Raw genomic sequence first — 26,338 nt, forward strand, 5'->3', positions numbered from 1 at the left:
AAATATTTTTTTTTGGATTTTGGGGTTACTCCTGGCTCTATGCTCAGAAATCACTCCTGGCAGGCTCAGGGGACCATGAGATGCCGGGATTCGAACCACCGACCTTTTGCATGCAAGGCAAATGCCTTACCTCCATGCTATCTCTCCGGCCCGAAAAAATATTTTTGTTTTTGTTCCACACCCAGCAATGCTCAGGAATTACTCCAGCTGGATCAGAGAATCATATGGGAAGGATCAAATGCAGATCTGCTATGAGAGATGAAGTCATTCCCTGCGGTACTATCGCTCCAGACCCTGGATTAAGTTTCTGGCTCAGCATGTCTATAAATTGCATTAATTTGGAGCTGGAGAATCAGCTGTTCACGTTCTCCCGATTATGAGTGAACTGGAGACTCCTACAAAAGACGAGTGACTCAGAATGGGGCCCAGGGATTGGCAGTGAAGGGTCTTCTAAGGAATATTTGAGCATGTGTGGGCATACCCATCAGTGCCCTCCATCTCATTTCTCTGTACTCAGGGGCTGTTTTTCACAGTGCTTGAGGATAGAGCAGTGTTGGGGACAATGATATAACTGTTAAGAATCATGAAAGGGGGGCTGGAGAGATAGCATCAAGGTAAGGCGCTTGCCTTGCATGCAAAAGGTTGATGGTTCGAATCCCGGCATCCCATATGGTCCCCCGTGCCTGTCAGGAGTGATTTCTGAGTGTAGAGCCAGGAGTAACCCCTGAGCTCTGCCGGGTGTGACCCAAAAACCAAAAAAAAAAAAAAAAAAAGAAGAAGAAGAAAGGAAAGTGCCTAAAACCCATGTAGGGTTGTGCTTAGTACTTTAGTTGTAGATAAATTACTTGTTTCAAAAAAATGAATCGGTAGACAAAGGTGATAATACAGAAGCTGGGGGCAATTTCCTTAGAAGCATCTGACATAAGAGTTCTTGGGGCCAGAGAGATAGCATGGAGGTAAGGTGTTTGCCTTTCATGCAGAAGGTCGGTGGTTCGAATCCTGGTGTCCCATATGGTCCCCTGTGCCTGCCAGGGGCAATTTCTGAGCATAGAGAGCCAGGAGTAACCCCTGAGCGCTGCCAGGTGTGACCCAAAAACCAAAAAAAAAAAAAAACCCAAAAAAAAGAGTTCTATCCCCAGCAACCCATATGGCCCCTGACCACCAGGAGTGATGCCTGAGCACAGGGACAGGAAAATTGCTTGTTGAGTGAAATAAACTAAAGGAAAACACAGGGCTGAAGAGATAACACAGAGATAAGGAATTTGCCTTGCATGCAGCTGATCAATACAGGTCGGTGGGTTCGAATCCTGGCATCCCATATGGGTCCCCTGTGCCTGCCAGGAACAACTTCTGAGTACAGAGCTAGGACTAAACCCTGAGCACGCCAGGTGTGACCCAAAAATTCCCACCCCCCAATAAAGGAGGAAAAAAAAAAAACACAGGATGATCCCATTTAATTGGATGAGGATGTTTAATGTAATCAAGGGGGAATGTCTAGATCACCTTTGACCCCAAAGCATAAGTAGGACAAAAATCTAGGAGAGGGGCCGGAGAGATAGCATGGAGGTAGGGTGTTTGCCTTGCATGTAGGAGGACAGTGGTTCGAAACCTGGCATCCAATATGATCCGGCTACCCTGCCAGGAGCGATTTCTGAGCACAGAGCCAGGAGTAACCCTGAGCGCTGCCGAGTGTGATCCAAAAACCAAAAAAGAAAGAAAGAAATCTAGGAGAGATGGATGAATTCAAGAAAGAGAAGTAATGAGGAAACTGGGTTTGTGGCTGTTATCATAGTGATGTGGGTAGTGAGGTCTAGCTCTACATACAAAGTAGACCCAACAATACTGAGAACATTGACATCTATGCTGCAAACAATGAACTCTGCCAATAGTCTGTCAAGGTAGCTGCAGGGAAGGGTTGTGGAGGGCATGAGGGAATGAAGGTTTTCCTTTATTTCTTACATATTTAAGGCTTCTCTGCTGTAGTGTTAATACAGTTTGAGGAGAAAGTGTAGGCCTTTCCACATTCCATACATATACAAGGTTTTACTGCAGAATGCTAATTTTGATCTATATACAAAAGTTGAAGTACAAAGTGAAGGTCTTCTCAAAAACCTGACATTCATAAAGTTTTATACAAGTATGATTTTTCCTACATTGAAAGACTTATGAACGTGTAGGTCTTCAGAAAACATGTCTTTGTCCAGTATAGAACCACACCTGATAGTAAACAAGCTCTGTGCTCAGAAATTACTTCTGGCAGACTCAGGAGAACATAGGGAATGCTGAGGATCAAACCCAGGTTGGCTGCTAAGGCAAATACCTTAATTACCTTAATACCTTAAATACCTAGTCTAAACTATGAATTTTTATTAAGAGAAAGCATTCAGGGGCTGGAGCGATAGCACAGCGGCCTTTACCTTGCAAGCAGCCGATCCAGGACCAAAGGTGGTTGGTTCGAATCCCAGTGTCCCATATGGTCCCCCGTGCCTGCCAGGAGCTATTTCTGAGCAGACAGCCAGGAGTAACCCCTGAGCACCGCCGGGTGTGACCCAAAAACTAAAAAAAAAAAAGAGAGAAAACATTCAGAAATAAACAAGGCCTTCCCACATTTCCTACATGTTAGGATTCTCTCCAGTTTAAAGTTATTTTTATTTTGACTTTTACAGGTCACACCCTATGGTGCTCAAGGTTACTGCTGATTGTGCTATCAGTAATATCTACTTTTGCTTGCATGACCACACAGAATGCAAGGGATAGAACCCGGAATAGTGGTGCTCAGACCCACCAGATATCATTTTCATATCTATGAAAAGGTTTGAACAGGAGTGAAGGCCTTCCCATATTCCCTATGCACTTCATGTTTCTCTCCAGAAAGAATTCTCTGTTTTTTGAAGGCCTTAAGGAAAGTATAAGGCTTCCCATGTTCCAGACATGAATATCACTACTCTCCTGTATGAAACATTCATGTTTAAGGACTTAGTGAAGGCCCTCCCACACTCCTGACAAAAATAAAGCTTCTCTCAGGGCCGGCGAGGTGGTGCTAGAGGTAAGGTGTCTGCCTTGCAAGCACTAGCCAAGGAAGATTGGGGTTCAATCCCCCGGCATCCCACATGGTCCCCCAAGCCAGGGGCAATTTCTGAGTGCTTAGCCAGGAGTAACCCCTGAGCATCAAATGGATCAGCCCAAAAAACCAAAAAAAAAACAAATAAAGCTTCTCACCTGATGGATGGATATTCTTGTTCACAAAAAGGGTTGAAAATTAAGAAAACCTTCCCACATTCTTTACATAAAAATGACTTCCCGCCGGGCGGTGGCGCTGGAGGTAAGGTGCCTGCCTTACCTGCGCTAGCCTAGGAGACGGACCGCGGTTCGATCCCCCGGTGTCCCATATGGTCCCCCAAGCCAGGAGCGACTTCTGAGCGCATAGCCAGGAGTAACCCCTGAGCGTCACCGGGTGTGGCCCAAAAACCAAAAAAAAAAAAAAAAAAAAAAAATGACTTCCCTCCTGTATATGCCCAGAGATGAGGATTGAGTGAAGGCTTTCCCATACTCCTGACATGAATAAGGTTTCTCTCCAGTATGAATATTCCTGTGCATAATAAGCTGTGAGGGATAAGTGAAGGTCTTCCCACACTCCTGACATGGGTTTGTTTCCTGTATGAATTTTTTTTTTTGTTTGTTTTTGGGCCACACCCGTTTGACGCTCAGGGTTTGCTCCTGACTATGCGCTCAGAAATCGCCCCTGGCTTGGGGGGACCATATAGGATGCCGGGGGATCGAACCGCGGTCCGTCCTACGCTAGCACTTGCAAGGCAGACACCTTACCTCTAGCGCCACCTTCCCAGCTCCTCCTGTATGAATTTTAATATGCACAGTAGTTGTGAGAATTTAATGAAGCCCTTCACATTGAACATAAATTATGCTTCTCACCAGTATGAATATTCATGTGTCTACTAAGGTTGGAGGAATGAGAGAAGGCCCTCCCACATTCCTGACATGAATAAGGCTTCTCTCCAGTGTGAATTTTCATATGCACAGAAAGGTTTGAGAATTGAGTGAAGAATTTCCCACACTCCCGACATGAATAAGGTTTCTCTCCAGTATGAATACTCATGTGCCTAATAAGCTTTGAGGATTGAGCAAAGCCTTTCCCACACTCCTGACATGAATAAGGCTTCTCGCCTGAATGAATTTTCATGTGCACAGTAAGTTGTGAAGATTTAATGAAGGCCTTCCCACATTCGGGACATGAATAATGCTTCTCGCCAGTATGAGTATTCATATGCCTACTAAGGTTGGAGGAATGAGAGAAGGCCCTCCCACACTCCTGACATGAATAAGGCTTCTCTCCGGTATGAATTTTCATGTGCACAGAAAGGTTTGAGAATTGAGTGAAGAACTTCCCACACTCCTGACATGAATACGGTTTCTCTCCAGTATGAATAGTCACGTGCCTAATAAGCTTTGAGGATTGAGCAAAAGCCTTCCCACACACCTGACAAGAATAAGGCTTCTCTCCTGTATGAATTTTCTTATGCGCATGAAGGGTCGAGAATCGAGCGAAGGCCTTCCCACACTCCTGACATGTATAGGGCTTTGCACCAGTATGAATATTCATGTGCATAGTATGCTGTGAAGATTGAGCAAAGGCCTTTCCACACTCCTCACATGTATAAGGCTTTTCTCCTGTATGGATTTTCTTGTGTACAGTAAGAGATGAAGAGTAAGTGAAGAACTTGCCACACTTGGGACATATATAACGTTTGTTTTCTGTCCGGTCTTGCTTAGGATTACTCAGATGTGACGGCTGACTCAGTGTGTGTCCACCTCGTTGACCATCAGAGAGATCCTGTGTCACAGGGTTGTTTGAGGGCACATCATGGTGCTGAGCAGATGGGAAGGGCCCCTCACACTGCTTACACGTGGGGGGCTCCACTCCACGAAGAATGTGCTTGTGAGCCTGTTGGCACAAGGAGCTCGGAGCAAATACTTTTGGTTGCTTGGCCCAAGGTGACCCCATGGTAGTGGTCTGAGTTCAGGGAGTGGGAGTGGACTCAGAATCGCTGTTCCCAGTCCCAGTTGATTGGGTCTCCACAGGGAGGACACTGTCTTCACTCTGGCTCACCACAGAACAGATGACCCCCAGACGACTTCCATTACGATGCGGGCAGGAGACTGTGTCCCACAGCTTTCTGCTTCCCTATGGAACAGCACAGGTTTAGTCCAATAACTTCTCTCTCCCTTGAGACTTCATTTTCTTTTTCTTTTTTTTTTTTTTTTTGGATTTTTTGGGTCACACCCGGCAGCGCTCAGGGGTTTTTCCTGGCTCCAGGCTCAGAAATTGCTCCTGGCAGGCACGGGGGACCATATGGGGCGCCGGGATTCGAACCGATGACCTCCTGCATGAAAGGCAAATGCCTTACCTCCATGCTATCTCTCCGGCCCCCCCTTTTTTTTTTTTTGTTTTTGTTTTTGTTTTTGGGCCACACCCGTCGGTGCTCAGGAGTTACTCCTGGCTGTCTGCTCAGAAATAGCTCCTGGCAGGCACGGGGGGGGGGGGGGGGGGGGGGGGGGGGGGAGACCATATGGGACACCGGGATTCGAACCAACCACTTTTGATCCTGGATCAGCTGCTTGCAAGGCAAACGCCACTGTGCTATCTCTCCAGGCCCGAGACTTCATTTTCAAAGTCACCCTGCCTGTGTGATATCCATCACAGGAAAACAATGTTTTATATGAATGGATGTCTCTGGAGACAGGTAAACATCCAGCCAGAAATGAGCTTATGTAGGTAATAGTCTGAGCAGAGGGACAGAAACCATGATTCCTGGGCCTTTAAATGATCAATTACTGGGTCCTCACAGGAAGTACTTCTCAATGGGCATTCTGTGTTCACAGACTCTGTCCCTTGCCCAGAAGTTAGTTAGGACACTAGCAGCAGCTTCCAAAGATCCTTTGATAAGAAAAAGCTTAACCAACAAATCAGCAGACATCTGTTCTGTTTTTCATTTCCTTCACCATGTTTTAACTCTAACAATAAATATTGTACTTCAAGGACAGTCATGGTTGACTCCATGAGGCTATGAGCCCCATGGCCCTAGGCTTTTTTCATGTATATCACATTTCCAATTATTTTCGATTAATTTTCAAGTGTTTAGATCAAACCCAGCTATTCTCAGGGGCTTTTCCTGGATCTGCACTCAGGGTTCAATCCTGAAGCTGCTCAGGGAAATGATGGGATGCCAGGGATCCAACCTAAGTTCCACTGAGTGCAAGATAAGCGCACTTTCTGCTGTACTAGTTCCATGACCCTCTCTTCTTTCTCATTTTTCTCCCTTTTTGGCCACACCCCATGATGCTCAGGGATTACTTCTAGCTCTGAGCTCAGGGGACCATTCCTAGTAGTGCCGGAGGGACCATTTCGGATATTGGGTATTGAACCCATGTTCGCTGTGCACAGAGAAAATGCTCTACCCACTATACTATTATTGCTACAGCCCATTTTTTATTTTTACTAGTAAAATGAGCTAATTGCCTGAAAGTAGAGCAGCTTAAGTTGTGAAACTGTCTCTATTTCATTAATTCAGTGAATAAGCATGGAAGTGGGATTCTATCCCCCAGCAGTACTTGAAGCATCAATCTGAAACAAACATAAAACTATCCTCCTTTGGGGCTTGGCTAGAGCTCAGTGTAGGCTCTATTAGCTCTGAATTAAGGCCAGATGGGCTCTACTTTACAACAGAAAGAAAATGGCCATATCAGCATTTTAAATACCTCAGCAGGGCCAGAGCTTTAGGATAGCACTGAAAGCACAAGAATTGCAGTTGGCCAGATTCAACCCTTGACATCCCAAAGGGTCCCAGTCCAGAGGAACCCTTGAATATTGCCAGGTGTGGCCCCAGACCAAAACCAAAATCCCACTAAAGGCATTTTCCTCCCAAACATTAATTTGGGAGCTCAGTTTCCTTTCTTTTTTCTTTTTTCTTTTTTTATACTATGGAACTTTGGTTCCCACTAGGCAGTGTTCCTGTTTACTCTGCTGTGTGCTCCCTGACCATACTTGGTGGGGCTCAGGGACCAGCATACAGTAGTGAAGATGAGACCTACGTTTCCATCCCCACAGATAATGAGAAAAGACCTTCCCACTGGAATATGGATCCAGCTGAAAAATTAAACACTGCACCTAACATTTTGTCAAATCAAAACCACAGTATTCCTTCCCTCCCAAAGACCTTTCCCCACAAATCACAGAATTTCTTTGGTCTGAAAAATATTATTAATATCTTGGAGCTGGAGAGATAGCATGGAGATAGGGCGTTTGCCTTGCATGCTGAAGGACAGTGATTCAAATCCCCCGGCATGTTGGGGCACAGCGGTAGGGCATTTGCCTTGCACGTGGCCAACCTGGGATGGACCCGGGTTCAATCCCCAGCATCCTATATGGTCCCCCGAGCCTGCCAGGAGAGATTTCTGATCACAGAGCCAAGACCCCTGAGCACCTCTGGTTGTGGCCCCCAAACAAAACAAAACAAACAAAAAAGCCAACCCAAAACAAATGGTAAATGTTAGTGGCACTGAGCTATCCCACCATGACATTACAAATACTGATTTAGAATTTGAACATCTTGGGGCAGAAGAGAAAGCACAGTGGTGGGGCGTTTGCCTTGCTTGTGGCCGACTGGGAGGGACCTGGTTCGATTCCCAGCATCTCATATGATCCCCCAGGCGGCCAGGGGTGATTTCTGAGTGTAGAGCCAGGAGTGACCCCTGAGCACTGTTGGGTATGGCCCAAAAACCAATCAATCAGTAAATAAAGTTTTTTTTTTAAAAAAGAAATTTAAAAGAAAAGAAATTTAAAAATCTTACCATCTCTACTCCAACTTGGAGATCCTGTTCCAAAAGCAAATTGCTGAAAGGTGAAATTCTCAACTGGTGGTCTGCATTCTAAAATCAAACCAAATATGCAATGTAAGAATCTGCTAGAGTGGGGCCGGAGAGATAGCATGGAGGTAAGGCATTTGCCTTTTATGCAGGAGGTCATCGGTTCGAATCCCGGCGCCCCATATGGTCCCCCGTGCCTGCCAGGAGCAATTTCTGAGCCTGGAGCCAGGAATAACCCCTGAGCACTGCCGGGTGTGACCCAAAAAAAAAAAAAAAAGAATCTGCTAGAGCACTACCACAGAGAAGGCACTTGCATTGCTTACAGTTGACCCACATTCGGGGCCGGAGAGATATCAAGGAGGTAGGGCATTTACCTTGCATGCAGAAGGACCGTGGTTTGAATCCTGGCATCCCATATGGTCCCCCGAGCCTGTCAGGAGCGATTTCTGAGCATAGAGCCAGGAGAAACCCCTGAGAGCTGTCGGGTGTGACCCAAAAACCAAAAAAAAAAAAAAAGAAAAAGAAAAGAAAAGAAACCTAGTTGAATAGACAATGTAGGAACTATATTTATTTTCAGGAACTAAATCAGCTTACAGAAAAGGAAGACAGGGGCTGGAGAGATAGCATGGAGGTAAGGTGTTTGCCTTGCATGCAGGAGGACGGTGGTTCGAATCATATGGTCTCCTGAGCCTGCCAGGAGTGATTTCTGAGTGTAGAGCTAGGAGTAACCCCTGAGCACTGCCGGGGTGACCCAAAAACAAACAAACAAACAAAAGCAACAAAAAAAAAAAAAAAAAAAAGAAAAGGAAGTGAGGTTAGGAGGATCACAACGAAGAGATTGGCAAAGTCCACATTAGTTTTGTGCTGGGCTCACTTGCCAACCACTTAAACATACAGACAAAAATATATTCTTTTTTTTTTTTGTTTGTTTTGTTTTTTGGGGGTCACACCTGTAGGCACTCAGGGGTTACTCCCGGATCAATACTCAGAAATTGCTCCTGGCTTGGTGGACCATCTGAGATGCCAGGGATTGAACCACGTTTGTCCTGGGTGAGCTGCATGCAAGGCAAATGTCCTACCACTGTGCTACCACTCCAGCCCCCCCAAAAAATATATTGAGTGGACCAGCGAGAAGGCACAGCAGGGAACAGATTTGCCTTGGTGTGGCTGACCAGAGTTCAATTCTCTGCTGTGGGTATTCCTTCTCCCAACTGCTTGTTTATACCACCTGAATGAATGATCAGAACCACCCACACCTGGAATGGGCAGGTAGAGGAGTCGGACTGGTGGGAGAGAGGGGATATGAAGGAGAGTTAAGAGAGAGGAGAGTATCAAAAGAGAATAACAGCAGAGAGTATCAACAAGGAAATCAACAAAAAGAAGCAGCAAAGGGAAGTCAACAACAAAGCCTAAAGAGCAGCTGAAAGGGAGATAGAGGCAGAGAGAGCCAGAGAAGGAGCAAAGAAGGAGCTGCTAGGAAAAGGCTTAGCTTAGAAGCCATGTATGTTAGATTAGGACTGTGAAATAAAGCTGGCTGGCTCCTGTGGGAGTCAGACCTAGCTGAGAAAGACCTCACCATCCCCACACCAACTCTAGGAGTCTTTTTTGTTTGTTTGTTTGTTTGTTTTTGGATCACACTCGGCAGCATTCAGGGGTTATTCCTGGCTCTAAGCTCAGAAATCACTCCTAGCAGGCTCGGGGGACCATATGGGTGCTGGAATTCAAACCACTGTCCTACCTCTATGCCATCTCTCCGGCCCCAACTCTAGGACTCTTTATATTAAAACAACATTCAGCATCCCATATACTCCCCAAAGGACTAATTTCTGAGTATAGAGGCAAGTATAATCCCTGAAAATCACTGGGTTGCTCCCAAAAGAAAAACAAACAAAAGATTTCTTTTTTTTTTTTTTTTTTGGTTTTTGGGCCACACCCGGTAACGCTCAGGGATTACTCCTGGCTATGTGCTCAGAAGTTGCTCCTGGCTTGGGGGACCATATGGGACACCGGGGGATCGAACCGCGGTCCGTCCAAGGCTAGCGCAGGCAAGGCAGGCACCTTACCTTTAGCGCCACCGCCCGGCCCACAAAAAATTTCTTAAGTCTCAAGACTAGGAGGGGCAGGAGCAATAATAATACATCAGTAGGGCATTTGCCTTGAAAATGGCTGACCCGGGAGAGAGAGCATGGACGTAAGGCGTTTGAGTGTTCTCTGTGTTGAGAAACACAGGGCCAGAAGTGAACCTCGAGTACAACCACAAAGGCAGCCTCAAAAATGAGAGGAAAAAAATCCTCAAAAACTCCAGGAATGATCCATTGGCAAAGACAAGTGCGGGGACACACAGGACAGAGGGGTATTCAACTGCCCAAGAAGGGCATTCAAATTCCAACATGGATGGAGTATATAGCCAGCCTGAGAGCAAACATGGAGAAAGAAGGTGCAGAACATCAGGATCTGTTCTAAATGCCGAAAGACAGTGATCCAGAAAGAACAAAGCCAAGACAGCAAAGATCCAGATCATTGTGGGCCTCAGCATCAAAGGCAGTAAACTGGAGCAGAAGTCTCGCACCCCTGATTCAAGAGACCACACACACTGCTCAGTTCTGATATTTCACAAGTGCCCATCATGCTCCACACACACCCAAGGAGCTGAGTCGGGGGGGGGGGGGGGGGGGGGCTCTCCTGCACTCACCTGCAAACTTGCCTCTCTGCAGCTTTCCCAGGGGTCCTTCTTCCATCCAGATCAATGTGCAGGCTTCATCCCACAATGTCCTGCCACAGAAGGATGATTCACGGGTTAAAGACAGGGAAGGAGATAGTACCCCAGGTGTGAGCCTGGGTCCCTAATAAAAGTGGGCTGAATCACAAAACAGATGAAGAACAGAATTACTGCTCTCCATATGTATATTGGTTATCACACAGATGAGACCAGCTTTCAATGAAAGTGTCAAACTGAGGAGGTTGGATAATACAGTGGGGGGAGAGACTGGAGCGATAGCACAACTATAGGGCATTTGCCTGGCACACAGCTGGCTGACCCACGATGGACCTGAGTTCCATCCCTCAGGTCCCATATGGTCCCCCAAGCCAGGAGAGATTTCTGAGCGCATAACCAGGAGTAACCCCTGAGTGTTATCGAGGTAGCCCAAAAGCAAAAACAATATAGTGGGGGGAAAAAGAGTACAACCTGGGCACACAAGGGCCATCGATTGTGGCACCCTTTGTAGTTCCCTGAGCTGCTCCAGAGGTGAGCCCTGAGTAAAGAACCAGGGTTAACTGCAAAGACTGCCAGGATGACAAGTCTCCAAAATGTTTTAAAATTGAGGGGCTGAGGCCAAAGATAGCACAGCAGTAGGTCGTTTGCCTCGCACACGGCCAATCCCGGATGGATCCGGGTTCAATTCCTGGGATCCCCTAAGTCCCCTGAACCTGCCAGGAGTGATTTCTGAGTGTGTGACTCAAAAATAAAAACATAGGGGCCGGAGAGATAGCATGAAGGTAGAGCATTTGCCTTGCATGCAGAAGGATGGTTGTTCGAATCCCGGCACCCTATATGGTCCCCTGTGCCTGTCAGGGGTGATTTCTGAGCGTAGAGCCAGGCATAGCCCCTGAGCGCTGCCAGGTGTGACCCAAAAACCAAAAACCAAAAAAAAAAAAAAAAAACCAAAATAACAAAAATAAAAATAAAAAAATAAAATAAAACTGAGGGGCTGGTACTAAAGCAATAATATAGTGTGTATGGCATTTGTCTTGTAATGAGACTGACCAGGGTTCGAACCATGACATCCATGTGGTACTTAAGCATGCATGTAAGGAGTAATTCCTGAGTAACTGAGAGCCAGGAGTAACCCTTGACCATCATAAGGTGTGGCCTCAAAATTCAAGATAAAAAAACTGTAGGGCTGGATTGGGCTATATTAATAGCACAGCAGGGAGAATCTTTACACTGCATGCAGCAGGCAGGCTGGTTTCCATCCCTAATGTCTCAGATGGTTCCCTGGGGAGGCCAAGAGTAATTTCTTTTTTTTTTTTTGTTTTGTTTTGTTTTGTTTTTGGGCCACACCCGGTAACGCTCAGGGGTTACTCCTGGCTATGTGCTCAGAAGTTGCTCCTGGCTTGGGGGACCATATGGGACACCGGGGGATCGAACCGCGGTCCGTCCAAGGCTAGCGCAGGCAAGGCAGGCACCTTACCTTTAGCGCCACCGCCCGGCCCAAGAGTAATTTCTTTTTTTTTTTTTTTTTTTTTTTTTTGGTTTTTGGGCCACACCCAGCGGTGCTCAGGGGTTACTCCTGGCTGTCTGCTCAGAAATACCTCCTGGCAGGCACGGGGGACCATATGGGACACCGGGATTCGAACCAACCACCTTTGGTCCTGGATCGGCTGCTTGCAAGGCAAACGCCGCTGTGCTATCTCTCCGGGCCCACCAAGAGTAATTTCTTAACATAGAAACAGGAGTAACCTGTGAGAACAATGATGAGTGGCCCCAAACAAACAAACAAACAAACAGAAGGTCTGGAATGATAATACAGTGTGAAGGGCATTTAGCTTCCTCAGAGACACCTATGGCTTGATTCCCAACAGCACCAACTAAGGATTGACTAGAGTGCAGAGCCAGAAGTCAGACTCAGTTTGACTAGATGTACACCAAAAGAAACAAACAAAAGACAAAGTACAACCCAGAATACAGTACAATTGGGAAACTAGCCTTGCATGCAAGTCTCAGGTTTGTTTTGGTTTGGTGTTGGGTCACACTTGGTGGCTCTAAGGAGTTTCTTGGCTCTGTGCTCAGAAGTCACTCCTGGCAGACTCAGGGAAACATATGAGATGCTGGGATTCAAACCGGGGTCCGTCCTGTGTTGGCCGCATGCAAGGCAAATGCCATACTGATGTGCTATCTCTCCGGCCCCAGAAGTCTCAGGTTTGATCTTCAGCACTACAACGTCCCCACAAGAAGATTGGGAGGGCTAATGCCATGTGGCCCTAAACAATTTGTGGACAAACCTTAAGTCAAACTTGCTTTAATTCAAGTTGGACTCATTGGGAGTTGGAATATTAGTACAAAGGAGCAGATCCAGGTTTGATCACTAGCACCCTAAGTAAATCCAAAAAATGCCAGGAGCTGTCCCTAAATTCAGTGGCTGACGTAAGCTCTGATCAATGTGGTGGCCAAGAACTTCCCCAAACTTAAAAAGATTAAGTGACTTGTATTTGGGAGAATTTGGGATGCAACCAGAGTTGGCAGGGCAGAAAACCTGAGATTAAGGATTTCATTAGCAACATATTACCAGTCCATATTACCAGGAAGTCAATACTGGAGCCCTGAACCTCATTGGGTCTGAGACCTGCCAGGTGTGACTCAAGAGCACTGAGTCAGGAGCAAGGCCTGAGCACCACTGGGTGTGACCCTCGAACCATACACAGCAAACCAGGACAAAAGTAGCCTCAAATAAGACTCTGGCATGCACGCACAAATGAATAAGCGTGCACGCGCACACACACACACACACACACACACACACACACACACACCTGTTGCTGGGGTGCCACGCACTCCTGTCCTCCCACTCTGGTCCTTTTCTAAGCTCACATTCTCCCCCTACCTGAGAAAAGGACTTCAGTTGGTGAAATACTATCTTCTCCAGCCTGTATTGTTATTCAAATAATAATACACCAAAAATAATAATAAATAAATAAATAGTAAATAATAAGTAATAGCACTAGAAAGGCCCTTTGCAGGAAGCCCTGGAGGAAAGATACAGCCATAAGCACCAGAGAAAAGAACAATTCTCTGCCGTGATGGAAAGTACCAACAGTAGGGCTGGAAAAACGCCCTGACGGATAGCACCTCTGGACACCAGCTCAGATCCACAAGGGCGGACCGGGACAGGAGACTCAGTTGATTGGGATCCAGGATGTGAATAGGACAGGAGAGCTGACCTAGCTCTACAGGGAGGAAACTAGTCCTGAGCCCTTGGGAGCTCAGACTGTGGCTGACTTTGGGGCATAAGTACAGCACACAGGCGCCCCTACAGCTGACAGCCAAGTGACCCTTTGCACTGAGCCTGGAAGTGCCTCTGCCACAGGGACTCAGGGGAAAAGCCAGCTGCCCTCCTGCCATATGGTTTCCCAAACACACACTACTAGGAGTGACCCGTGTGCAGAGTAAAACTAAGCACTGGCTTTGAGGAATTAAATTAATTAATTAATTATTAAATTAATTCTCACAATCCTTACATAGTAAGACCCCTCTCCAATATGATTTCTTCCAAGAATAGTATGGTGGGTGCCGGAGAGATAGGATGGAGGTACGGCCGTTTTCCTGGCACGCAGAAGGATAGTGGTTTGAATCCCAGCATCCCATATGGTCCCCTGAGCCTGCCAGGAGCGATTTCTGAGTGTAGAGCCAGGAGGAACCCGTGAGCGTTGCTGGGTGTGACCCCCCCCCCCAAATAGTATGGTGTCAGGAGTTAAGGCCTTCCCACAAACAGTACAATATATAAGGATTCTTATTCAATATGAACTTTCCTATAAAATGAATGATAGCCAGTGAAGGCCTTTCCACTTTACCCACATGAAAGAATTCTCTCTACTTTAAATTTTGTTTTTGTTTTTGTTTTTATTTATTTTTTTTTTTTTTTTGGTTTTTGGGTCACACCCGGCAGTGCTCAGGGGTTACTCCTGGCTGTCTGCTCAGAAATAGCTCCTGGCAGGCACGGGGGACCATATGGGACACCGGGATTCGAACCAACCACCTTAGGTCCTGGATAGGCTGCTTGCAAGGCAAACGCCGCTGTGCTATCTCTCCGGGCCCTGTTTTTGTTTTTATTTTTTAGGGGCCACACACCTGTGGTGCTCAAAGTGGCTCAGTATGCAATAATCACTCCTGGAGGGTGGGGGGGGGCAATACAATGACAAGGACTAATGCGGGGTCAGAAGTGTGCAAGTTGAAAACTCTCTCAGTTGTACTATAGAGCAACCCACCCAGAAAAAATTTTCATAGGAATGAAACGGCCTGAGTGAGGAGGAAAGGAAGGCCTCCCTTAAATACCTTAAGTTTCAAGGTTTGGAAGCAAACAGGCAGGGAAGGAACCCCAGGATAATAATGTCTTCTTGAGATACACTAAAACCGGGGTCGGAGAGATAGCATGGAGGTAAGGCATTTGCCTTTCATGCAGAAGGTCATTGGTTTGAATCCCGGAATCCCATATGGTCCCTTGTGCCTGCCAGGGGCAATTTCTGAGCATAGAGCCAGGAGTAATCCCTGAGCACTGCCCGGTGTCACACACCCCCCACAAAAAAAAAGAGAAAGATACACTAAAACCAAAGGAGAGACTGACCTGGGGCCACTTCAGGCCCAGAGAAGGCTGGACCCTCTCCCATCCCCCAGAGAGGCTCCAGCAAGAATAGAAGTCGAGAGAGGAATATCAAAGACCTTCAACTATTTCCCCACCCACCCACCCTAGCAAGAGGTCTCTCACCCAAGTGGAAAGCCCTAGGAGGGCAGTTTGGGAGAAACCCTAGAAAAGCCGAATTGGAACAAAGGACCCAGTTGCCTGGGGCCATGGTGGCAACATCTTCCCTCTGACCTGGGCACTTTTTTTTCTTTAATTTATTTTGGGCCACTCCCGTGACATTCAGGGGTTACTCCTGGCTATGTGCTCAGAAATCACTCCTGGCTTGGGAACCATATGGGACACTGGGGGAGCAAACCCTGGTCCATCTTAGGTTAGTGTATGCAAGGCAAATGCCCTACTGCTGCGCCACCGCTACGGTCCCATGACCTGGGAACTTTTATTTGTTTTGTTTTGTTTTTTTAGGTTTTTAGGCCACACCCAGCTGCACTCAGAGGTTACTACTCCTGGCCCAGACCTAGAAAATCTCCCCTGGCAGGCTCAAGGAACTACATGGGATCCAGGGAATTGAACCCAGGTCCCTTATGAGTTGGCTGTGCTATCCCTGAGGCCAAGAGACCTGGGCACTTTTAAACTTTCACCCTGGAATATGTATTAAGGTGAGCTCTACCCGTGGATAAACCAGATCTCTCTTTAGCGTAGAGAACAGGCACTTTCCTTCTGTCTCTCTATCTCTTTTTTTCCAGACACATACTGAGATGCTCAGGGCTGACTGGAGCTCTGATCTGAGAACTCTCTGGCAAGCCTGACTTTCCAGCAATGCACAAGCCCTGGATCTCCCAGTCACTTCCTGAGAGCCAGACTCCCATAAGGGGGGACACTGCAGTCCCTTCCCCACAATTCATATGAAATAGATTGAAGAGGAGTGAAGGCCTCCCCACTTCTTAAGAACACAAGCACAACTTTAAAGTTTGGAAGCTGACAGGCAGGAAAGGGCTCCCCAGGCAATAAAGTCTGGAGAAGCACTAGGAGAAGGGATTAAAGACAAGACTGCAGGCACTGAAATGCAGACCCAGAGAAGGCAGGAACACCTCCCACCCCACCACCCCACCCGGCAGACAGGCTCCAGCAGGACTGGAGAGGAACTACCAACTACCCCCAACCCTGCCTTGGCAACCACCCTAGCAACAGCACTCCCATTCAGGTGGAAAGCGGGGTGGGAAAGTGGGGGGGGGTTGGAGAAATCCTAGAAAAGCCAACAAAGAACCAAGGAAAGGGGCCAAGGTGGCGGCATCTTGTCTCGAACCTGCGACTTTCAAGCTTTCACTCTGGAATGTGTTTTGGAGAGTAGAGACCACACACTCCCCATCTATCTTTTTTGTTTTGGTCTTTACTGTTTGATCCTCACCCTGGGACGCTCAGGGGTTAGTTACTCCTGGCTCTGCGCTCAGAAATCGCTCCTGGCTTGGGGGATCATATGGAATGCAGGGGATCGAACCGTTGTCCGTCCTGGATCAGCAATCGCTACGGGCCTTCGTCTTTTTCTGGTTTTTGGCCACATCCAGCTGTTTCGCTGGAGAGTTCAGGCTGGGGATGCCACCAGACAGACCCGGGTCCCCCGAGCCTGCCAGGAATGACTCCCCGAGCACAGAGCCAGGAGTGTCCCTGAGTGTCTCAGGTGTAGGCCAACCCCCCACCCCACCCCCGAAAAAATCAGTTTAGGTAATAATATGGGTTGCAGGGGATTGAACCTGCGTTGCCCCAGCGCCCTCCTCTCCGTCCAGGCCTGAATTCTGCAAAGCCCAAGTCCCCGATCTCCCAGGCACTTCCCGGGAGGCAGAGCTGGAGAGGACTAAAAGGGCAGATTCCCCTCTCGAGTGCCCCCCACTGCGCCCCATTTCACTTGAGCCCCCCCAGACCCACCCACCAGCATCACTTTGTTCTTTCCTCCGTTGCTTCTGAAACTTCCAGCACGACTAGTTCAAGCCCGTGTTCCCCCTCGACCACCTCTTCCCCTTTGCACCCGCGCCTTGTTCAATTAGGGGTGCTGGGCCCCGAACCCCGCTCCCCCACGAGGCCCTCTAGGCCCTGGGAGCCCCGACTCGTGGCTTTCCAAGAAACTTTCGTCCCATAAAAACGATCCCAGTTCACCCACGGGAATCACGCGACGAGATCCGACTGTCCCGGCTCGGTTCGGCCCATCTCGGGGGACGCCGTACCCCCGAACCTCCCCTGGCGCCCCAACCGCTCACCTGCCCGAGACCCCGGAGCCCCGGGGAGCTCAGAGCAGCTTCTCGAAGGCCCGATAGAAAGTCGCTCCTCCAGTCTCCCCCTGACCCGCTCTCGGGTCCGGAGCTTAGCCGGTGGGTTGGAACCCCAAGACGAACTGGCAAGTGGGGGGGAGGAAAGCCGTGGGTCTGTGACGTCACTGGGAGGTCCCTCCAAATTCTTAAAGGGCCAGGCTCCAGCTTCACAGCAGGCACTTCTTGGTCTTGAAGGAGAATTTCTGCTTCTTCTGGACTTAGATCGGGTGATTCAATTTGCTGTGATCTCCAGGTCATGCAGAGGAAGAGAATAGGCACTGCTCAGATCAGATGTGTAGTGGGTATTTAATTTTTTCTTTTTCATTTATTTATATAATTTTTTTTTTTGGTCACAACCTTGTGGCTCAGAGGTTACTCTTGGCTCTGTACTCTGAAATAACTCCTGAAGCCCCAGTGAACCATACGGAATGCCAGGGATCTAACCTACCCACTAGGCTATATATAGATTGGTCCCCAAAAGAGAGAAAAATGGTTTTGTGTATTTTTGGTTTTGTGCCACACCCAGGGATGCTTAGAAATTTCTTTGTACTCAGTAAAAAGAATCGCTTTGGCAGACAACTGTCTCTTACTATGAGGTGAAAGATTGCCAGAATACATGTGTTTCATCTTCAACCTGGTCTGGATTATTTTATGCGCGACCCTGCTTTAGACTCATTCACTTGGGGTTAGAGATTTTGCATAGCTCTACATCCAAAGCACAGATCCAACAATACTGACATAACATCTAAGCTGCAGCCACAGAACTCTGCCATGTGCCTGTCAAGGTGCCAGGCAGGAATAGCATGAGGAAGTATGGGAGCACTTGATGATGGCAGCTGACATGAGGGTAGGAATGGTGTTGAAATATGATGTGCTAAAACTCAATTTTTGTAAATCACAAAACTAAATGAAGAAAATTTAATGCAGTGATTTAACATTTCCTTCATAATTACAATAAAAAGCAATGCCTATCCAAGATGTTGGGAGACTTGGGTACTTGCACAAGTTCCCATCATTTATAAAACATTTGATCCCAGTTGCTTCTTCTTCATTCCAACACACTGGCAAATGGTCCAAAATTCATTTCAACTATTCAAAACTACTCAAAATTCATTTTAACATCAAGATGTCATTTATGACATCTTGCCGAAGTGAGCCTAAAGTCACTTTCCTAAATAACTACCCTGTTTAGTTTTGTGAAGTCACTTGCCAGAGGTAATTTCTAAGTGCAGAGGCAAGGAATAAAGGAAGGAAGGAAGGAAGGAAGGAAGGAAGGAAGGAAGGAAGGAAGGAAGGAAGGAAGGAAGGAAGGAAGGAAGGAAGGAAGGAGGAAGAAAGGAAGGAGGAAGGAAGAAAGAAAGGAGGAAGGAAGGAAGGAGGAAGGAGGAAGGAAGGAAGGAAGGAAGGAAGGAAGGAAGGAGGAAGGAAGGAAGAAAGGAGGGAGGAAGGAAGGAAGGAAGAAGGAAGGAAGGAAGGAAGGAAGGAAGGAAGGAAGGAAGGAAGGAAGGAAGGAAGGAAGGAAGGAAGGTTCCTTGTATTGCTGCCCCTCTCCACTTTTATTAGCCAGAGGGCCAGGGGTGACTTCATTAAGGGTACTTATGCTAATTAATTTAGAAAAGCTGAAAGGAAAAAGTAAAGATATTTTACATGGGCCTAGCATATGGGGTTCCAAGTGGTAATTCAGCCTGTAAGGTAGTTGAATTGCACAGGAAGAACCAGATTCTATCCCAGGTTACCCATAAGATCCCACAAGCCTCACTAGGACAAAGCTGCCCTGGGATGGCCAGAGATGAAATCATGCTTCAGATCTCCTTGTACCATCCACAGACCCACCTCACTAGCTCTCTGGCTCTGCAGAGCTAGAGCCTGAGGACACCAGGTTCAAATCCATAAAGTTCAGAAATTGACCACATTGGAGTTCCTGATGTCGCTCCATTTCTGGCCAGAGGCCTAAAGAACCAGACAGCAGTTAGTGTCATTTCCAGGCCAGAAAAGGGTATTCCCACACTTCTGGGCCTGGATCAGCTGTTCCTCACTGTGAGATTACCCCACGCGCCATATATACAACCCCAGGTGAATGAGTCTGAATCAGAGTCACACATGAAATAATCCAAACCAGGCTGAGTATGAAACACATACAATTTGGCAATCTTCTACCTCAAATGAAGAGCCAGATGCCTACCCAAACTGTCATTTTTATTGAATACAGAGACCACCTCCAGGTTGGGGAGTTAGGACAAAATAAGGGCAGTTAGCTCAGGCTATCCTTAGCCTCTCCCACCAGGTTTATGTATAAGACAATCTCTTGGGGTTTTTTGTTTGTTTGTTTTTTGGTTTTTGGATCACATCCGGCAGCGCTCAGGGGTCCTCTTGGCTTTACGTTCAGAAATCGCTCCTGGCAGACTCGGGGGACCATATGGGATGCAAGGATTCAAACCATCGTCCTTCTGCATGCAAGGCAAATGCCCTACCTCCATGCTATCTCTCCAGCCCCAAAACAATCTCTTTTTGGGGGTAAAACCAAATAGTAAAGAAACAAATACAAAGAAACCAGAAATTGGGCAGGAGAGATAGCATGGAGGTAAGGCGTTTGCCTCTCATGCAGAAGGACGGTAGTTCGAATCCCGGCATCCCATATAGTCCCCTGTACCTGGCAATTTCTAAGCATAGAGCCAGGAGTAACTCCTGAGCGCTGCCAGGTGTGACCCCCCCCCCCAAAAAAAAAAAAAAACCATCAGGAATGATCTCTGTTTTGGACAAAACAAGGTATAATCTAACAACTTCCCTTTTATGTTCAAATTGAGAGGGGTACTTAAGTCCTGTCTTATTGTTTTCTAGAGTTTATAAAAAGTGGTTGTTAGGGCCCAGAGAGAGAGCACAGCGGTGTTTGCCTTGCAAGCAGCCGATCCAGGACCAAAGGTGGTTGGTTCGAATCCCGGTGTCCCATATGGTCCCCCGTGCCTGTCAGGAGCTATTTCTGAGCAGACAGCCAGGAATAACCCCTGAGTACCTCTGGATGTGGCCCAAAAAAACAAAACAAAACAAAACAAAAACCAAAAAAGTGGTTGTTATTTTGCATAGGCATGGTAAAAGCTGGGAAAATTAAAAAAAAAAAAAAGTTTAGCATCAAGTAAGGTGGTAAGGAAATTTAAGCCAGTGACTGATGTAGCTAATTCTTTTTTTTTTTTTTTTTGGTTTTTGGGCCACACCCGGCGATGCTCAGGGGTTACTCCTGGCTGTCTGCTCAGAAATAGCTCCTGGCAGGCACAGGGGACCATATGGGACACCGGGATTCGAACCAACCACCTTTGGTCCTGGATCGGCTGTTTGCAAGGCAAACACCGCTGTTTTATCTCTCCAGGCCCTGATGTAGCTAATTCTTAGCAATAGCTGCTAGTGAGTATATCTTGGCTATAAAAACATCAGAGATTACATGGTGTACACATCATTCTCAAAACAATCAGCTTTTTGGGGCCAGAGAGATAACATGGAGATAGGGTGTTTGCCCTGCATGCAGAAGGAAGGTGGTTTGAATCCCGACATCCCCCGAGTCTGCCAGGAGTGATTTTTTTGTTTTTTGTTTTTTTTTTTTTTTTTGGTTTTTGGGCCACACCCAGTAACGCTCAGGGGTTACTCCTGGCTATGTGCTCAGAAGTTGCTCCTGGCTTGGGGGACCATATGGGACACCGGGGGATCGAACCGCGGTCCGTCCAAGGTTAGCGCAGGCAAGGCAGGCACCTTACCTTTAGCGCCACCGCCCGGCCCCGATTTTTTTTTTGTTTTGTTTTGTTTTGTTTTGTTTTGGGTTCTTTTTTGATTTTTTTTTTTTTTTTTTTTTTTTTTTTTGGTTTTTGGGTCTCAACCGGCTGTGCTCAGGGGTTACTCCTGGCTCCATGCTCAGAAATTGCTCCTGGCAAGCCCGGGACACTGGGATTCAAACCGATGACATCCTGCATGAAAGGCAAATGCCTTACCTCCATGCTATCTTTCCGGCCCCTTTGTTTTGTTTTTGGGTTACACCCAGCAGCACTCAGGAGTTACTCCTGACTCTAGGCTTAGAAATCGCTCCTGGCAGGCTCAGGGGACCATATGGGATGCCGGGATTCGAACCACTATCATTCGTCTATGGCAAACGCCTTACCGCTGTGTTATCTCTCCAGCCCCCAGGAGTGATTTCTGAGTGTAGAGCCAAGAGTAACCCCGGAGCGCTGCCAGTGTGACCCAAAAACAAAAAAAAATATATATATATATTTTTTTTCTATATGTACATATCACAATTTTTTCATAGACTAGTCTGAATATAAACATTAGAACTTTTCCTCAGATACACTTAATTTGAAAATTCTTAAAAGTTCTTACACTGGGGCCCGAAGAGATAACACAGCAGCGTTTGCCTTGCAAGCAGCTGATCCAGGACCAAAGGTGGTTGGTTCGAATCCCGGTGTCCCATATGGTCCCCCGTGCCTGCCAGGAGCTATTTCTGAGCAGACAGCCAGGAGTAACCCCTGAGCACCGCCGGGTGTGGCCCAAAAACAAACAAACAAACAAAAAAAAAGAAAATAAAAAGTTCTTACACTGAGCACTGTAATATGAATCTAACATCCGAGTTCCTTTTCGTAAACTTCTCAAACAAAATCACAAGAACATTTGTGCACCCACAGCTATGCTTCACCAGGTCTTAGAGAGATGGAGAAGGAAGAAAGTGAACTGCCTGAGACTGGAGAAGTTCTCCTAGGAGAGAAATCACCAAGGTTTCTTTGTAAACATTCCACCCATCAGGACCAGGGAACCCCACCCACAACAAACTTCAATAAAATAATGGTGCTTAGCGTCACTCTTTTTTATATATCCATCATTTTTCATTGATCGTTGATGCTTTCATTGGTCTTTACTCATTTGTCATCCTTGTTGGCCTAGCTGAGGATGTCCTTTTAAGGCAACAACAGAAAGTAGATGTGATGTCCCGGAACTCAGCTTCTTTTGCATGTCTTTTTCCTGGTTTGGTCCTTTCAGCAGCCTTTGTAGTGAACCTGAGAGCGGGTCTGGGGGTCCCCATGGGCGCCTGTGCTTTTGGAAGGACGATTTTTCTGTCTGGCCATCGAGGGCTGTTGTGAGCGCCCCGGGACTCCTGGGTCTCAGCCAGATGAGCGGCGCGGGTAGGGGCACCTGGGAGATTCGGGGTTGGGCGCTTGTTTGTATACAGGTGAGCGGGGTTCAGTGCCAACACCCCGAAATAGGCAAGAGGCAGGGTGTGAAGGGGACTCCGGTGATGGAGGGAGAATATGGATTTGAACAATGACAGAGAGAGAGAGAGAGAGAGAGAGAGAGAGAGAGAGAGAGAGAGAGAGAGAGAGAGAGAGAGAGAGAGAGAGAGAGAGGTGGAAAGGAATGGAGAGAGAGGGAAAGACAGAAAGATCGAAATTCTAAAGTCTCTTAATTTGCTCCCCCCACCCCCATGCCGCTTTCCATTTGGGCTGGAGTCCTGTTGCTAGGGAGGTTGCCAGGGACGCGGTTGCAGTCGTTACTGGAGTCTCTGGGAGTGAGGAGAGTCCAGCCTTCTCTACCCTGCAGTGGACAGAGGTCTTGAGGCCCAGCTCTGGGTTTGGGTGCATCTCTAGACTTCATTGCTTGCTGGGTTCGTTCCCTGCTGCTTCCCCCCTGCTTCCAAACCAAGAAGATATCCTTTTTTCCTCGCTTTACCAATCCCCATTACAATCGGGTTACTTATGGCTCTGTGCCTAGCAATAACTCCTGGCAGGCTCACGGCACCATACAGGATGCTGGTGATCGAACTCAGGTCTTCAGGGCAGCAGTTTCCTCCCCGTAGAGCAAGGACAACAACACTCCTGATTCTCACAGCCCGGTTCTCAATCCATTTCTGGGTCCCCCAGAGAGGAAGGAGCTCCTGGCCACATTTTGCCATGTGAATCTGCACCAGGGGTGTAACCCATCAGGCCCCACCAGCCCCAGTGCACTTAGTTCCTGTCAGATCTGCTCATCTCTGGTGCTTACAGCTGTGACTTTCTTCCAGGACTTCCTGCAAAGGGTCTGCCTGCTGCTCCTCAGGGATAATCCAGGCAGTAGAACATGAGGACCCACCCTCTGAAGTCCTTTCCCCAGGTAGAGGTGTCAGTTCAGAGAGGGCCAAGATGCTAGACAGGAGTATACAGGCCCCAGGTCAGGGTGTGTTTCCTGGCAGGAGCTCTGGATTCTGTTCTTTGAGGTCACTTTTGTCCTAGGTAGTTGTGTTTGGTTTGTAGGCCACTCCCAGTGGTGCGCAGGTTTTTCTTCTGATTCCATGCTCTTGGTTCACCCATGGCAAATCTCAGTCCCTTTTGGGTGCTGGGATCTAGGATTGAGCTCCTAGTAACACAGACTGTGTGGCACTGCTGTGGAATGAGACCTTGATCCCAGTTTTTGTACTCATAAGTATCATTCCTTCCCTCCCCAGGGAAACACTCTTTGATTTGTAGTTCCTGACAACATACCCAAAAGGGGATAAAGGAGATTCTCCTGGCTCTGCACTCAGGTGTCTCTCCTGCTGGACTCCAGGGACCATATGGGGTGTTCAGGATTCTATCTAGGGCAGCCAACTGCAAGACAAGTGCCATCCTGGCTGTTGTGTAGGTTCAGCAAAAAGTTGTTTATTTGGGCCCGGAGAGATAGCACAGTGGCGTTTGCCTTGCAAGCAGCCAATCCAGGACCAAAGGTGGTTGGTTCGAATCCTGGTGTCCCATATGGTTCCCCATGCCTGCCAGGAGCTATTTCTGAGCAGACAGCCAGGAGGAACCCCTGAGCACTGCCGGGTGTGGCCCAAAAAGAAAAAAAAAAGTTGTTTATTTGTTTATTTGTATTTTGCTGATGCTCCTAAATGCCAGGCCGATGCCCATTTGCTTGTCTCCTAGTCTTCTCTTAGGGCTTTCCATGCCCTCCACAAGGGAACAACCCCTCAAGGGTTCCTCACTCTTAACTCTGGGTGAAGAGTTTTCTACCTTCTTGGAGAGAATGCTCTTGGGTCTTTTCCTGGATGTACACTCCCCTGTGGGTTTCAGTTTTAGTTTCTTTGTGCTGTGATATATCTGACTGTTTTGTTCTGGTTTTATTTTATTTATTTATTTATTTATTTATTTATTTATTTAGTTTTAGTTAGTTAGTTAGTTACTGCCATAGTGGCAGCTTATCTTGGCTATGCACAGAGTATTTTCTCCTGGCAACATCAGGGAACCCTTGTGTGTGCCTGGGATTGACCCTAAATTGGCCCTGTCTGAGCCCTTCCTGGCACTGTTGTGGCTGCCCAGGACATGCAATTCAACTCAACTCTTTTTTTGTGGGGGGGTTTGGGTTTTGGGTCACACCTGGCAGCACTCAGGGGTTACTTCTGGCTCTATGCTCAGAAATTGCTCCTGGGGCCCGGAGAGATAGCATAACGGCGTTTGCCTTGCAAGCAGCGAATCCAGGACCAAAGGTGGTTGGTTTGAATCCTGGTGTCCCATATGGTCCCCCGTGCCTGCCAGGAGCTATTTCTGAGCAGACAGCCAGGAGTAACCCCTGAGCACTGCCAGGTGTGACCCCCCAAAAAAAAGAAAGAAAGAAAAAAGAAAAAAGAAATTGCTCCTGGCAGGCTCAGGGAACCATAAGGAATGCTGGGATTTGAACCACCGACCTTCTGCATGCAAGGCTAATGCCTTACCTCCATGCTACTCTCTGGGCCTGCAATTCAGCACATTATGTCCTCCTTCACTCAGCAGTCTCACCTCCTCCTTGCAGCCAATTTATCCTCAGCAAACTAGCTACATTTTCAGAGTGTTTGTCTGCACTCCTCTTGGCTTTGCGGTTCTAAGAGGGAACCTTGAGTAAAGCATCTTTGTGTGTGTGTGTGTGTGTGTGTGTGTGTGTGTCGCACCCGGCAGCGCTCAGGGGTTACTCCTGGCTCTACACTCAGAAATCGCTCCTGGGGGCCTGGAGAGATAGCATAGCGATGTTTGCCTTGCAAGCAGCCGATCCAGGACCTAAGGTGGTTGGTTCGAATCCCGGTGTCCCATATGATTTCCCGTGCTTGCCAGGAGCTATTTCTGAGAAGATAGCCAGGAGTAACCCCTGAGCACTGCCAGGTGTGGCCCAAAAACCAAAAACCAAAAAAAAAAGAAAAAAAGAAATCGCTCCTGGCAGGCTCCGGGGACCATATGGGATGCCGGAATTAGAACCACTGTCCTTCTACATGCAAGGCAAATGCCCTACCTCCATGCTATCTCTCTGGCCCCAAGTAAAGCATCTTTTGATAAGTCATAGTAGGTCATTTTTACCTGTTCAAGGAGGGCATGGTTTGAAGGTTAAACCCAGAGCTGACTGACACAGCACAGGTGTGACTCACTCACCACTGTACCTTGATTTTTCCTTCTTTCTCTCTCTACTTCCCAGGGCAGAGATGGGCTTAGGGGATAAGTTGAGCTGGTGTGTGTTTAGCATTTTGGGAAACAGCTAAAGTGCTTTTTTAGTTCCTTTTGGCTCTTTCATCTGGAGTTACTCCTGGCAGTGGTCAATGGACCTTGTGGTACTGGGCATTGACCCAGGTATGTTTGTGTGCATACTATGCCACTATTTTCAAGAACCTTGTAGAACAGTGTTTGCATGTTATATTGGTCAATCTTTCTTTTCTTTTTTCTTTTTTGGAGGTTTGAAATTCTTTATTGACAAAAATGTGGAAATCTTCACGAATTTGTGCGTCATTCTTGTGCACGGGCCATGCTAATCATCTCTGTATCGTTCCAATTTTAGTATATGTGCTGCTGAAGCGAGCAC

General features: G+C 47.3%; 1 protein-coding gene and 1 non-coding gene across 2 annotated transcripts; both read right to left on the bottom strand.

The window, feature by feature from the left end:
* Nucleotides 1-3,882: 3,882 nt before the first annotated feature.
* LOC126000440 (zinc finger protein OZF-like) lies at nt 3,883-5,183 on the bottom strand. The gene has a single exon (XM_049767730.1). The coding sequence runs from the start codon at nt 5,018-5,020 to the stop codon at nt 3,902-3,904; it is 1,119 nt and encodes a 372-aa protein (XP_049623687.1). The 5' UTR covers nt 5,021-5,183; the 3' UTR covers nt 3,883-3,901.
* A 21,048-nt stretch (nt 5,184-26,231) lies between these two features.
* LOC126000460 (U6 spliceosomal RNA) lies at nt 26,232-26,338 on the bottom strand. The gene has a single exon (XR_007492754.1). It is a non-coding gene; the product is annotated as a U6 spliceosomal RNA (small nuclear RNA).

Source organism: Suncus etruscus, assembly GCF_024139225.1.
Source record: "Suncus etruscus isolate mSunEtr1 chromosome 15 unlocalized genomic scaffold, mSunEtr1.pri.cur SUPER_15_unloc_1, whole genome shotgun sequence".
Taxonomy (NCBI): Eukaryota; Metazoa; Chordata; class Mammalia; order Eulipotyphla; family Soricidae; genus Suncus; species Suncus etruscus.

Coding starts and splice junctions, on each gene's coding strand:
- LOC126000440 (XM_049767730.1), bottom strand. CDS start 5,020: ATGGGGTCACCTTGGGCCAAGCAACCAAAAGTATTTGCTCCGAGCTCC.